At 33.5% G+C, this 16,298-nt stretch overlaps 1 protein-coding gene across 6 annotated transcripts in view; it reads right to left on the reverse strand.

The window, feature by feature from the left end:
• The window catches only part of RNF19A (ring finger protein 19A, RBR E3 ubiquitin protein ligase), a 56,507-nt gene that overhangs the window by 5,636 nt on the left and 34,573 nt on the right, over positions 1-16,298 (reverse strand). For all 6 annotated transcript variants that reach the window (XM_031947057.1, XM_031947055.1, XM_031947054.1 and 3 more), the window contains 5 exons: positions 14,073-14,281; positions 8,337-8,481; positions 7,409-7,571; positions 1,988-2,102; positions 1,440-1,601 (listed from right to left, as the gene is read on the reverse strand). In XM_031947057.1, coding sequence (XP_031802917.1) covers positions 1,440-1,601; positions 1,988-2,102; positions 7,409-7,571; positions 8,337-8,481; positions 14,073-14,281 — 794 coding nt within the window. The remainder of the gene's footprint in view (positions 1-1,439; positions 1,602-1,987; positions 2,103-7,408; positions 7,572-8,336; positions 8,482-14,072; positions 14,282-16,298) is intronic.

Consider the following 16,298-nt stretch of genomic DNA (forward strand, 5'->3'; position numbering starts at 1 on the left):
AACAGAGAAAAAAGAAGGTACTCCAGGAGATCCAAGAAAGAGTCATAAAAGTAGAAATAGAACTATAAGAGGAAAAAGAAGTATCACAAAAACTAAGGGATGAGAGATAATTAAAGAAGGGATGGAAGTTTATAGTGTTAAATGCTACAGAAATGTAAGGGATAATGAGGTCTGAAGAGAAGCTAGTGAGATAAAACTGACAATAAAGAGAAAAAAAGAGCTGTTAAAAGTCTTATTTTGATTCTGTTTTTCTGATGAAGTATGAAAAGCAAGTAGTTGCTCCTAAGGAATTCAGGTCGTATGCCCAATATTAACTATATTCCTAGACCTAAAAGAAGCATCAAATATGATTGTTAAGCTAATGACTATGGTGAACAGAATTACCAAAGGACTGGAGAAGGGTTGTCCTCCCCCCCCCCAAAAAAATATTCAGAACAAGAATAAAGTCCTCAAGCTATACATATAGACTAATGAATAGAACTTCAATTCTTGGCAAAATGTGAGAACATATTATTAAAAAGGTGGTCAGGGAACACTTAGAAAAGAAAGTGTTGATTATGAAAAGCCACATGGTTTCATCAAGTCATACCACACTAAACTTACTTCTTATTTTGATACTATTACTAAATCAAAAGATAAGGAAAATACATTTGATAACATAATTAGATGGATTTGAAGGTGACTGGATGAATAGACCTATCCAACAGAGAATTGCAGATAATACAAATCTGGGACAAACAACTCTCACAATAGACAACTGATCATTAAAATTCAGAAATATCTTGACAGGATATTAATCTATTAAGATGAAACTTAGTGGGATGAATGAAAAGTCTTACCCCTGAGTTTTAAAAAATCAGCTTCAGTAGTATGGGGGAAGATACAGATCATCAGTTGATCTGAAGATCTGTAAGTTTAATGAACTGCAAATTCAATATGTCAGTGTGATATGTGATATCTACTCACAGAGTAGAAGGAAGCCCAAGGAAAGAAGTCATTGAGTTATGTCTTTTTATCCTTGCATTTGGCACATATTGGTGCTTAATAAATGCTTGATAAATTGAATATGGAAGCCTAATAAGATGATCTAAGTTTGGACTGCACTGCATATCCCTTTCCTAAAAGATTTTATTTTGTAATTAATTACTTTTACTTAAAACGGGCCTTCATTCATTCATAACAGAACAAATAAATACAAAGAGTAGTAGGATTCTATCACTTAGGATTACAGAATCTCTAATTTAGAGTTGAAAGAGATCTTTTTTTTTCCTTTCATTTTGGTCAACTCTCCATACTTTAAATATGAGAAAGCCAATGTTAAATGGGAGAGTCAATGGCAAAGGCCAGGATTCAAACCCAAATCTTATGACTAGATCATACTTGATCACGTTCAAGTATTTACTATCAGGTAATATGCTTCCTTTGGTTAACAGGCTTACCTACTGCTATATTCGTTCCACCAATATTTATATCATTTTCATCATCAAATTCAATCCTGACTCCCTTTCCATTGCCTGCTGACACTCCACAACCTCCACTTCGACAGAGAGATATTGGAACGACTCCATAAACATAAGCCAACATAATAGGAACACCAATGCCTTAAAAAAGAGAGAGAGAATTTAAATTAAATGTCACTATGAACCAAAAAGTAAAACAATGAAAAAATGAGATTTGGAAAGCATTTTAAAGAGATGATGAATACAAAATAAAAGTGCCAGAGTCCAAACTTATGTATACAAAAGTAATTTATTTCACTAAAATTTTAATAATCTGCATTGGAATTAGATTCCAATCTCTACACTAAATATGAAGACACACAACACATAAGTTATTATTAGTTTTTATTGCAAAAGGCATATTTTATCATGTTCAAATCGAAACTTTCATATTTAACATTAACTTCAAAATTCCTTATTTATAATTTCCTCAAAATATTAATGAAAATTAAGTTTGAAGTACCTGAAGGTGTTCAGAGTTTGCTTACCTACAGTTACTGCAGCTACTACTGGAGATACTATTACAGACAATGTTACACCACCTGCTATGGCCAAATTCCGTTTGTGTTTCGAAATATCCTTGCCTTCATATCGATTATGAATCTTGAGTAGAAAGAATGAGAAATCGTTAGAAGAGATACATTTCATATTCTATTTAGAAGGAATTGGTCTATTAAAAAGTTAAAATATTTTCTCATTTTTATAATTATTAAAAAAAAAAAAAAAAGACTGTCTCTAACACAAGGCAAATCTAAGCTCTACTGAAATTTTCACAAGTTTTGTTTTATCCCTAATTAATATTTTCCAAAATTTAATTTATAAAAGTGACTTACAATGTGCTACTTAGAAATACTAGTCTATTCTCCTTGCTTCTAATTATTTACCACCTTTTCACTTTGAATTTCTTGCAATCTGGCTACCATTACTATGATAGTCATGTGAATTGGTCCTAAGTACTAAAATTTTTTTTATACTAATTAAATCTCCAGTAAAAAGTGAGCCATAACTATTTGATTTGGGGGTAGCTTAATTTTTACAATCAGTAAATTAGAAAAACTAAGTTTATTTTCAACATGGTTACATACTAGATATTTAAATATCCAAGTAAATTGTATGGGTTTCATCCTATTTTAGGATCCTTAAGTAGTATGTAGGCATTTATAGGATGCCCAAAAAAGCCTTCATTCTTTACCAATTTCACAAAAAATGTTCTAACAGCCATGCCTTGATTTTTGGATAGCCACTTTCCCCTCTACTCCCTTTATGTGAATAAAGATAATTGACAAATAACTCTGGATCTTGATGCAAATTTGTAGCTCAGCAACTTGGAATAGGATCAGGGGGAAAAAAAAAAAAAAAAAAAAAAAAAAAAAGGCTATAAAGTACAGCTCCTAGAAGGCAGGGAATAGATCTGTGTTAACTCTCTTAATAGATACAGCACAGCAACACTCTTCAACCTTTTAAGCTAGAATCTAATCCAGAGGTCCTCAAACTATGACCCGTGGGCCAGATGCAGCAGCTGAGGACGTTTATCCCCTTCACCCAGCGCTATGAAGTTTCTTTATTTAAAGGCCCACAAAACAAAGTTTTTGTTTTTATTATAGTCCGGCCCTCCAACAGTTTGAGGGACAGTGAATTGACCCCCTATTTAAAAAGTTTGAGGACCCCTCATAATCTATGAGTAATATTCTTGTCCTAACAATCTCCTTTTGGACAAAATCCTTCAAAGACTGTCAAAATATGCATGGGGATAAGGATAGCATAATAATCCTTCAGTAACATGGGAAACATAATTTGTGTACTCTGTTGACAGGTAGCTTTAGAGTCTTTATTTTATTTATATATATAGTCTTTATATTATTTTAGAGTTTTATTATTTTAGCCTGCAAAACAAAGGTGGAATAACATGACTATATATGTTTAGAAAAGTTTATCTACACCTCATAAATAAATGTAGCAGTGATATCTTGGTAAATGAAGATAAACCATTTTTTCATGTGTTATAATCTGCATAACACCACCAGACCTGCATATGAAATGTAAAGGATCTGAGCTGGAGGGAGTGTAAGAAGGAATGTGCTAAGATTTTGTGCTAAGATTTTGAAAAGTTATAACACTATCTTAAATTTAAAATATCCTCAACTGTAGTGTGCTTTCTACACTACATGTTGGGATGACAAAACATACCATTGCTTTCTACAGCTCCCACATCAGGGTGATTAAAATATCCTGCCTTCTAGAGCCCCCACGCTACCGTGCCAAAATATATCACCTGAACTAGATGGAGTTCTCCGGAGGACCTTGGGACCAGCCTGAGTCTTGGTCTTAGTGGAGGAATGAAGAAATCAGAAGACTCACGGGGATGGTCAAAGATGGAGTTCGTTTATTTCAAGTCCTCTCAGCCCTTAAATACCTTAGTAGAATCACATCACTACAGCATACTGAGCATGTGCCAACTGTAGAACCATTACATCACCACAGCACACTGTGCATGCGTTAACTAAAAGCACTCTCCTATTGATATGTATCCTTGTTTCAAGTATACTTTTCCCAGAGTTCTCCCACTATCTGCGGTCCTCTACACTCAACTATATGCTTCAAAACTTAGAAAGAAAAGTGATTGTCAATATGAGTATTCCTTTCATCAATGCAGAAAATAAAATTCTTCACAGAATTCTTTAATTGCTATAATCAATATAGCCTGGTGGTTAACATTTGGATTGGAAAAGATAACAAAAACAGTTACTAAATATTAGAATCTCAAATAAGTCAAAAGATGATTTCCTAGTTTCTCTTCAAATCATAAAGCCTAAATAATCTACATTCCAGGGCAATAAAAGAATTCTGGATGTAATTAGTAAACCACTGTCAATGATCTTTGCAAAATAATAGAGAATGGAAAACAGATCCAGAACATGAACAAATGTTCCAATTTTCAAACCAAGTGAAGATGAATTCTTCAGACTAGAGGCTAATGAAAACTCCTATTTTGTCTACAAACATACTCAAATATTCTTGAGGAGACAACAACAAATAGGGTTTGGATCTGGGAAGATCTGAGGCTGAATTTTGCCTCAGATATTTTTCCTAGCTGTGGGAAGAGTTAGGTCACTTAATCTGATCCTCAGTTTTCTCACTTGTAAAAATGTGCCTATCTGATAAGATTGTTGTCAGAATAAAATGTAATAATGTATATAAAATTCCATATAAGCCTTAAAGTTTATTTGTATGTATTATTATCCATTAAAAAATTTTCCTTTGATCGACACACCTCAAGTTATTGATCTGTTCTCTTCTTCTCCCTTTGATGCTCAATTCTTTAAAATACCGGTCTATACTCCTTACCTCTACTTCTTCACCATTTTTTCTCTCAATCATTTTCAACATAATAGACTGTCATATCCATCACTGTGATACTGCCATCTCCCAAGTAATTAATGACCTCATCACCAAGCCAAATAGACCTTTTTCTGTCCTCATTCTCCTTGCAACTTGTGACACTGAGAATTATTCACTCTTGAAGATATCAAGAGTTTGAACTAAAGCAGGCAAGGATCCAAAATAAACAAAAAAAAAATTGCAACAGTCTTAAAAAATGGGCCCTATCTAACAACATTAAGTTTTAACAAAATAACTATATTCAACTATACTTGTGTTTAAAAAAAAAACAAAAAACAAAAAACACAAAGTTTATGTGAAAAAGATTAAGGGACTATATAAACGCTCTAAGTCAACAGCATTACAAATAATCTTAACAGCCAAGCATTGTACAGAACAAGGGAAATTATACTCCCTAAAATTTTGTAAACAACCTAAAATTGAGAGAACATGTTAAGATTATAGAATAAAGATTTTTTAAAAGTGGATTGAATCTAATAAAATGAAAATTAGTAGGGATAAATGTAAAACCCTACACATGGAATAAAAATATATAACTGAGAATAATTCAAATATTATGTAGGGAATACTTTACAATGTAGCCCTATTATGTCTTAGTAAAATAGTAACTGGGATATATTGTATTTAATTATTTGTGCAATATTTCAGGAAAGGCACTGAGAAGTTAAGAGTATGTCCAGAGGAAGGCAACAAAGAATATTAAGGTTAAACATCATGTCATACAAAAATTCAAATGGTGCATTTTGTCTAGAGAAAAGAAGACCTATGGGGGACATAATCACTGTTTTCAGGCATCTGAAGGGCTGTTATGGCAAGGAGAAATGTGATTTATTCTGCTAGGCTTCAACAGGTAGAATTAGGAAAAAAATAGGTGGCCATTAAAAGGAAACAGATTAAGGGTTGAAATAAGGAAAAAAACTTCCTAATAGAACTATCAAAAATGCAATTAGTATGTTTTGGAACATAGTATATTCTCCATCATTAGAGGGCTATATGTAAAGGCTGGGTGGCAGATTACTTGTTAGGCATGGTGTAAATAGGATTCCTGCCTGGGTGTGCGTCAGATTAGAAAACCTTTAAGGTCGCATCCAATTTTAAGATTCTTCGACTAAGCTGGTCTTCAGTCAAACATAATTCTAACTCTTTCTCCACATGATAGCCCTTCAATTACTGGAAGATTTATTATGTCCCCCATGAGTCTCTTTTTATCTAAGCTGCATTGTTTAATGTAGCCCTTTTTTTGGACAAGTCTTTATATGGGAATGGACTCATGGCCCTTTGTCATCCTAGACTGCTTTCCAACTTACTGTTGATGAACTGAGTAATATTCCAGATGTAGTCTGACTAGTGCTGTAGTACTCCTTATTCTTGAAAACTAAGGTTCTTAACACAAATCAAGCAGCTAATGAAGTTCTCCAAGACTGCATTAGCTTTTTTTGGTTGCCATATCCTACTTGTGACTCATAATAAGCATTCTTCATTAGGCTAGTATCCCTACATCTTTTTCAGACATACTGCCATCTAATTATGCTCCCAATTCTGTAACACTTTAGGACAAAACAGCCATTTAAAAAGTTAAACTTTAATAATTTCTGAAGCATGAATGAATTTTAAAAGTCTTAAATTCATCAGAGAAGAGAATCAATCACTTTCATATGCTAATACTTGTGATAAAAAGATCACTTGGAATAAGCAGTTTCCCACCTAGTTATTCTCTTAGATTAGAAACTTCTCTTTCTCCAAAATCATATTAACTCTAAAACTCTTAAAACTCATACCACCCCACCATTCTCCTGTCTCAAGTATCCCTCCTCCTTTCCTTTGGTGGACTGAACATGGGTTCCAAGGCAGTCACTTAATTTCCCACAGGATTTCTCCACTAGATTTTAAGCTCCTTAAGGAAGAGACTGTCATTTGTCTTTCCTTGTATCCCTAGCACTTGAATTTCTGTGCCATTTAACACTATTTCTGGTACATAGTAGGTACTTAATAAATATTTATTGAATGACTGACTAAAAGAATAAGCAATTAAATAAACTTGTATATTTGCTCTGCTCTCTAGAAAACTATAGACTCCTAAAAGCTTGATTATTCTATTTTTATTTTTGTTAACCCCAGAAGCCAGAATGGAGCCTTTATATATTAAGTCTTAGGAGTATTGATTTTGGCCTGAAAGGGACATCAGATGAAAAAACTGAGGCCCAGAAAGATTAAATGACACAGGATCACATATCTAAAAGTCAATGAGGTCTTCCTGATAGCAAATCCAGTGATCTAGCTATATGCTTAATAAATGCCTGTCTTACTGAATTTAAAGCAGTGGATACTGCAATTTTGGAAATGAAGCAGTAACAAGTCTGAAAAAGACTTTTGAAACTGACAACCTTATGGCTAAGTAACAGTTTATCCCTAAATAAGGGGAAAAAACTATATATTAGTAATTTACAATGATCTATTTCAAAAACAAAATAAAAACAGTCCCATATCAAATAAGGAATTGTGCACTTTACCTTACGTCCAACATAGACAGGGATTCCAATAATCATTGCAGGAATAGCAATGCCAGCTATTAAAGCAATTCCTACAGGAGCACCAACAAGTGTTCCCAGCTGCCATAGTATTTTCTTCTTACGGCTCCAAGGCTTTTTCCCCCAAAAAGTACATCCTGATGGGCTAAAGAAAAAATAAGCCAATATAGCAGTGATTATCAGGCAGGTTATAGAATTTTCCCCTTAAAGTATTTTTTTATACAACCAAAAGATTTTTTTAAAACAAAAATGTAGTTTGTATATAGCACAAGTTTCATTTTCTAAGATATATAAAGATAACAGTCAAATTTATAAGAAAAAGTCAGTTCTCAATTGATAAAGGACCAAAGGATATAAACAGGTAGTTTTCAGAGGAAAAAAATTCAAGCTGTCATTAAATTAGAATTGGCTCTTAGTACTCAAACATTCCAGAAAACCTTTAGTCATTACTCAAGCAGTAAAACATTCCTGTTTTAGTCACATATTAGATATATATATACTCTTTGTGGGCAGTTAAAAAAAAATGATTTACACACAAAAAATTTTAAAAGTAGTTTTGAGACTGAATACAGTCAAAGCAAAAACATCAAGATACAATAAAACATCCTTATTTACAATTGTAAAGACTTGCCAAAGGGTCAAGTAGGTTAAGTAAGTGACTGTGGTCATATCCTAGTTAAGTGTCTTAACAGATATGACTCCAGGTCTTTAAAGCTAGCACTCTGCAAACCTATGTCTCATTTCACTCTTTCTAGAAATTTTGCTGGTTATTAATTATATTTTAAAAATTTAGTTTATTCTACCATTTACTGAATTAAAGCAAAATTAACTACTTTAAAGCATGTTTCAAAATCTAAATTTTAAAACATTAGTGAGAAAAAACTGTAATGCCATTTTGATTTTAAATTACCTTAAATAATGTAAATCTGAGATCTCTTTCATACACAACCAACAAAACTCACAACCACAGACAGCACATGTCATGTGATTGCAACTTCCATCATTCATCTTTATTATGTAAGCAGCACATCGTGGACATGGTTTTATATCATCAGCTATTAAGAAAAAGAACAAAAACTTTTATTGATAAAATTAAATCAATAATCATTCCTCAAAATTTCCAATAGAATCTTAATATTTACAAAGATACCTACACCAAAATTTTTCCATTGATGCACTATTCAGTACTATTTAATTTATAAAGTACATTTTTTCTCTTCTTTGAAAGACAAAAGATATTTCCAATCACAAAGATTTCTCAAAATACAAGTATGATAAAAACTAAGAAATAACACAAGGACAAAAAGAATGGGAATAATGAAAATAAGTCCTAGGGATGACTATAGAGAAGGTGAGGTTTCATCTTAAGAACTTTACTGATGTGGGTACTTCTCCTAACACTACAGATTATAAGTTATAACTTAGTGTATCTTCTTTAAAATGAGTAGAAAATGACAGATACTGGAGGAGCTTTGGGAAAACAAATACACTAATTTGAGAAGCTGTGTCTTAACTATTCTGAAACTATACTCTAAAAAAATATCCATACCCTTTGACATAGCAATTCTACTATGAGATCTATATCCCAAAGAAAGAGAAAAAGAATCCATATGGACAATATATATATATATAAAGTTTATTATTTTCAAAATACATATAAAGATAGTTTTCAACATTCATCCTTGCAAAAACTTTTCTCCCTTTCTCCCTCCCCTAGACAGCAAGCAATCCAATATATGTCAAACATGCAATTCTTCTATACATATTTCCAGAAGAAAAATCAGATCAAAAAGGAAAAAAAAAAAAATGAGAGAAAAAAAACTAAGCCAACAACAACAAAAAAGGTGGAAATACAACATTGTGATCCACACTCAGTCCCCATAGTCCTCTCTCTGGATGCAGATGACTCATTTCATCATAAGTCCATTGGAATTGACTCAATTCACCTCACTGTTGAAAAGAGCCAAGTCCATCACAGTCGATCATCACATAATCTTGCTGTTGCTGTGTACTATCATCTCCTGGTTCTGTTTACTTCACTCTCTCCAGGACTCTCTGAAATCATCCTGTTGATCATTTCTTACATAACAATAATATTCCATTGCCATTATATACCATAACTTATTCAGCCATTATCCAACTGATGGGCATCCACTCATGTGATGACCGCGTTAGCACCCTGGATACTTCAAAACCAGCCCAAGTCAGGATAAGCTGAAGTCCTTGATTTTTATTCTTTATTGAAGGGAGAGGAGAGCTCCCAGACACAGAAATCTCCTCTTTCTTCTCTCCCTCCGAGCCACTGTCCTACTCCACTCTCTAAAACCTGCCTCAATCTCCCTATAGGCCAAACAGACCAAATCTGCACAGAGTAGTGGGCAGGGGACATTCTTTCTCCAAGCATATGCTAATAGACTATTGTCCAATTGGTAATTAGCCTTAAGTGCTCGGACCTCAGTGCATCAACTCAGTTTCAGTCCATTACATACTCAAGTTTCCAGTTCCTTACTACTACAAAAAGGATTGCCACAAATAATTCTGCACATGTGGGTCCTTTTACCTTTTTTATGATGTCTTTGGGATATAAACCTGTTAGGATTCTTACAAGGTGCCAAGTCAGTGGAATTGATGAGATAATGATTCTCTTAATTTACATGTACTTAGTACTTAATATAATTCCACAAGATTCACACCTTTAAGAGAGCATATATAAAGAGGAGCTCTCTAGGCCAAAGAAGAGAAGCTCACTAGAAAGTGTGGGAGAAGACAGATTCATTCCATCTTCCACCTTTGTGCTGGCTGGAGACATTCGGAGGGAGCTAGAGGCAGAACCTGGCAGAGGCAAAGGACTAGCAGCAGGAGTTCTTGGAATCAAAGAGTGAGATAGGCCTCTAAGAAAGCTAACTGGGCTCAAGAAAGGAGACAAGACTTGGAAAGAGACAATAAAGGATTTGGACTTTAATCCCTGGCTGCATTTGGGGTTATTTACGGAACTGAAAGGAAGGCTGCTCCCAGAAGCCCCCCAAGAAACCTGTTCACAAAAAATATTATATTTTAGAGAAGAACATTACATAAACCCAAGTAGTTACACTGCTGGATCAAAGGGTATCCAGAGTTTCATAGCCCTCTGGGCACAGTTACATATTGCTCTCCAGAATGGTTGGATCAGTTCACAACTCTACTATTAATGTATTAGTGTCCCAGTTTTCTCACATCCCCTCCAAGATTTATCCTTATCTTTTCTTGTCATCTTAGCCAATCGAAGAGATGTTATGCAAAAATATTTATAGCAGCTTTTTTTATAACGCCAAAGAATTGAAATTGAGGTGATGCTCACCAACTGGGAAATGATTGAACCAATAATAACATATGAATGTGATGGAATACATCACATTGTGTTTTAAGAAATCACAAAGGATGACTCAGGTTTTGATACTCACGCTACACTTTCTCAACAAACTTTCTGTTGCCTCTCCCCTCAGAATGGAGGACTAGAAGGTAGTGTACTAAATAAACTCCTTTCATCAAAGCCTTCCTTTGTAGAAGGCTCATAATATTCTTGGTAATTCATTTTCCATCAGCATTTCTGTTTGTCATCAACTCCTGGGAATAGCACACGTTTTGGCCAAGTATCCATTAGTGGCCTCCCTGTCCCTGTCAGCTTTCTTTTATGTGCTATCTTCTTCTATTAGGTTAGAAGATCCTTGTAAGGGAGTATGTTTTTCCCCCTTAATTGTATCCCAAGTGCCTGGCACAGATTAGGAACTTTAAAAATGTTTACTGAATTGAAATGGTTTCAGAAAAACCTGGAAGACTTTAGCAAATTGTTGCAATGTGAACAAAACCAGGAGAACAATCTTTTTAGAAACAACAATATTGTAAATATAAACAACTTTCAAAGACAGTGCAGACTTGTTGACTTGAAAGGAGGAGGTTTTAAACACACATTGTGGGAATTATGGTAATCACAGAAAAGGAATTATTGTGCAGTAGTGAAGACCCAATTAATATTAGATATTTAAAATCTGTAGTTGATCCAGTTAATACCTTCCACTGGGACACAGCAAGCAGAAAGAAGAAAAAAAGATAGATAAGATGATGAAAAGTCATCTAGAGTTGAAGTTTAAAGGGAAATGAGAAGCAGTAGAACAGGGAGGCAAAGAACATGAGGGTGGAGAATTGAATAAAGCTGATTGCCTAATTGTAGCACAAAGATTATAAAGGCAAGGAAGACCAGAGTAATAAAAGGAAGGAGGGAGGTGTAAAATGACAGAAGGTTATAAAGTAAGGATGAAGAAGAGCTTTGGGAGAAAAGAAGCACAAGAGAAACTGGAAGATAGAAAGTCATGTCATGTAGAAGAATTTCAAAGTAAAAAGTTTAGAACTAAATAAACTTACATTTGTAGGTAATAAACAAATCAAAACTAGGACAATCCCTGTATGTGGCCGTTCATTAAGTTGTAGGTCATAGGAGCTGAAGAAGTTTATGAATTGCTAAGTTTGAAGGGATACTGACGTGTGTATATTTTAAGTTCTCAAATATAAGGAGAAGAAAATAACAGAGCCATGTACTTAAAAAAAACAAACAAAAAAAAAGGTGGGGAAATGTGGCAGCCTCTTGTTATAATCATCAGTCTCCTTGAATTCAATGCAAAGGTAGGCCCAGAGAATGATGGTGAAAGAAGCTAATAAATACGTTGGGAGTAAGGAGAGGGTTAGGCCTGTAATTTAACACCCATATGTCAAAACGAATCTCTTTAATGGAGATGGGGTGCTGAACATATTGAGGACCAAATAAAAATTACAAAAAAGAAAAAGCAATTGCTTTTTGAGACAGGAAAGCACTTGTTATTGATGTTGACTGAATAAACTATAAGTTCATGACCTTTTAGAGCAAAGATCAAAATATATGTTGCAAAGGGCTCTGAATGCCAAAGTTTATATGCTGAAAGTGACTGGGAGCCACTAGAGTTTTCCTCAAATGCACAAGTTCTGAAAATAATTTCATAAGAACAGTTTTAGAAATGCTTTAGATAGACTCACTGAAATAAAAACCTTTACAGGGATGAATGCATTTGGGGGTATAAACTATAATGTCTGCTAATAAAAACTGTAACACTTAATTGTACATACATACATATACACAGGTGTGTATACAGATATATATATGGGTGTATACATATAAGTTCAGGTACATGCAAATTCACTGGCAAACAAATTTTCCTTATTAAAGTACTTTCATTTATCCTCTTTACTACTAACTCTTATTCTATTTCAAAAGGTGGTAGGTCTCTTTTAAGAAAATCATTTGTCAGAAATGATATGGTCTAGATTCATTTAAATATGAATTGGATTAGAAGAACACTAAAGTTCCTTCTAAATCTCAAATTCTATGATTCCATTTCTGATGGATGCCATCCAACTCAGAGAAGGGGCATGTCATTTCTCAGGTGACACTAAAGTTAATTGCTTAGCTAGTTTTTGAGTTCATCTTCCTTCAATAATTACTTCAGGTCTCTCACTTTTTCTATCTCATTTTATTCTCTAATGCTCTTGAGGTTTTATGAAAAAATTTCTGGGTACACACAAACTGACAGAATGTTTACATTTTACATTCAGATCAAGATTTTCATTCCCCAAAAGCAAAAGCAAAAATATTTTCTCTCATAGATCTGTTTTATTGAAATACCAATGAAAGCATTAGGAGTTAATAACATGAGGAGGGCAGCTGGTTGGTGTAGTGGATAGAGCACCAGCTCTTAAGTCAGGAGGACCTGAGTTCAAATTTGACCTCAGATCATTCAGACACTTAACACTTCCTGGCTGTGTGAACTTGGGCAAGCCACTTAAAACTCCAATTGCTTCAGGAAAAAAAAAAAAAAAAAAAAAAAAAAGGAACATGAGCCTTTTATAAACACCTGCAGGATAAACAATAAAATGGGTCAGAGAATCTGAATTTGAGATTCTGTGGCTTATGAAAATGTTTTTCCTACTGGCCATGGAAGACATACATTATTCACAAATGAACCCTCAAAGAATTTCAAACTCATGATTTGAAAATATAGATTTAGACTTGTAAACTTTCAATTATCAAGTATGCTTAAATTTCTGTGAGTGGAAATGAGAGACAAATGCAAATTAATCATATACATATACATACACGACATTTGTAATTATTGTAATAAAGTATTTTAAAAGTTAGGCAAAATAATACTCTCTCTGCAATTTAGGCTTTTTAAAAAATTATAATTAACATTCTCCTGTTTAAAAAAAGAATAGTAATTCATTATAGTGTTACAGTTAGAATCTACCTCTCAATTAAATGATTTTGTTAAGACTGATCAAAAGACTAATTCTACTATAAGTACAACTTTATGACCATTCTTAGTTATTGAGTATATAGTCATGGCACTTTTGTTTCTTAAAAAACAAATATTTTTATTTTTTTAGTCACAATTTCTAAATAAAAATATTTCCTCACATATAATTTTCTCAAGTATTTCCAGGACAGAAAACAGATATGCCATATCACAACACTCTAAACACTGGAATGGTAACAGAGAATTCAAAGCTGTTGACTGTATTATGTTTGCTGAAATAAATGTATTTTCCAAACATTTTAAAGATAATAACTGAACATAAATACCTGCTGCTCCAGACTCTTGGCTATAACTAATAGAAGAAGAACGTATTGTTCTCAGACGGAGGCTCTGGGCTCTCTCCTGTCGAGCAGCATCACAGGTCTGGTTTGGGTGCCATATTTGCTTACAATGGTAACAGAACTCTGTTCCACAGCCTTCACGTCCACAAGTTAATTTTGGACAGCTAGCACAGCCAAATGCTATCACAGCATATCTTGAAAAATAATCAAGATGAGATAAGGAGAATTAATAAGTACATAAATACAAGAAATATTCAAAATAACCTAATGATAATTTTAACAATTTTTATTTTTAGCAAATTGCCCACAAACAAATGTTTAAGTTAAATGATAATCTACTGAGAGATAAAGAAATGAATGCTACAGTACATTCATACTGTAGCTCAGGATCACAGATTTAGATCTGGAAAAGAATCTTGGGGATTCCCTGCTATACAAAGATGAAGAAACAAAGTTTTAGACCGATTAAGTGACTTTTTTAATGTCACCAACCTGATAAGTAGACAATCTGACACTGAATTTATATCATCTGATTCTAAATCCAGAGCTCTTTCCATTATGGCATGCTGTGCCTCCTGCCCCTCTTTTCCATAATTCCATTCCCATCTTATTCTTTCAGGTAAGAGAAAGCTTGTTCCCACCCACCTCCACCCCACATTCATTCTAAACATGAATAGGGTAGCAGTAAGAATTGATCTGTTGAACCAAATCAGTTCCAATAGAGCAATAATGAATTGAACCAGCTACACCCAGGGAAAGAACTCTGGGAAATGAGTATGAACATAGAATTCCCAATCTCTCTATTTTTGTCTGCCTGCATTTTTTATTTTTTATTTCCTTTACAGGTTGTACAATTGTACATTATTGTACATTATTTCAAAGTCTCATTCTTTTTGTACAGCAAAATAACTGTATGGACATATACACATATATTGTATTTAACATATACAAAATGTATTGGTCAACCTGCCATCTGGGGGCCTTTAAGGGGTAGGGGGAAGAAGGGGAAAAATTGGAACAAAAGGTTTTGCAATTATCAATGCTGAAAAATTACCCATGCATATATCTTGTAAATAAAAAGCTATAATAATAATAATAATAATAATAATAAACAAAAACAAAGAATTGATCTGTGATTAACACATTAGCAAACGTGAACATTTCCTTAAGCAGACCCTGATAATCAATTTTTATGCTTACTTTATTTCTGCAGTTGAATCTCAGTGTCAATGGGAATTCTTTCCCTCCCCCCACCAATTAAAACAAAATAAAAAAAACTTGCTACATCTCATTCTTTAGCTGTTTGACATTTCTAAGTTGCATGCAAGGGCTAATTTTCTCTGAACTGAAAAAGATCCTGCAATGTGTGTAACAAGAAAAAAAAAAAGTCAGTGTAACCATTATCTTTGTGTTGAAAACTTGAAGCTGTTCTTTCTATACTTGGTATATAACACTGTAACAATCTATTAGGATTTAAAAAAAAAATTATAGCTTTTCTCTAGTATTTAAGCTTATAGTATCATTCTTGTAACTATTAAGTATAGGTTTCTTCTTATAGAAAACTATTAATCCATTTTTAAGGCAAGATGTGTCAGCTCAAAATGAAACAGGAGAAGGGGAAGGTTTTGGTTTAGATGGTCTCTAAGAACCCTTTCATCTCTAAATATCCCATCTCAAGTCTATCAGTAATGTTCAAGCCCTAGTTAAGACTAGCCTTCAACCATTCCCCCCTCCCCCCCCCAAGAGTCTACTTCTTGTAAGAATATTAAATCATCAAAATTCAAACTCACTATAGTATTGTTCTATCAATTTAATGGTGACATAATTTTTCTACTAAAACCCAAGAGATTGTTTTCTCACAGGATGAATCCATGTATTTAATTCTGCAATGTGAATAAATTATTTACATTTTTGTTTCCCATTAGAATTTGAGTTTCTTGAGGGTAATAAAGTATTCCTGCATTTTTAAAAATAGACCCAACACTTAACAGAGTTTCAATAAGCAATTAATAAATGCTAATTTTGAGTGATTACTAGGAATATTCTAAAATAATTTCATGATCCTCTTGTTCCCTTTCCCCGTGTTGGACATGATAAATGCTAAGCATCTGACAAAAAAAAATTATGTAAATATATTTTAAAATGGGAGGAACATACATATATATATGAATAAGCAACCCCTCTCCAAATTTATGTTATTACTCTTTTGCT

This window comes from Sarcophilus harrisii, chromosome 1 (genome assembly GCF_902635505.1).
Source record: "Sarcophilus harrisii chromosome 1, mSarHar1.11, whole genome shotgun sequence".
NCBI lineage: Eukaryota > Metazoa > Chordata > Mammalia > Dasyuromorphia > Dasyuridae > Sarcophilus > Sarcophilus harrisii.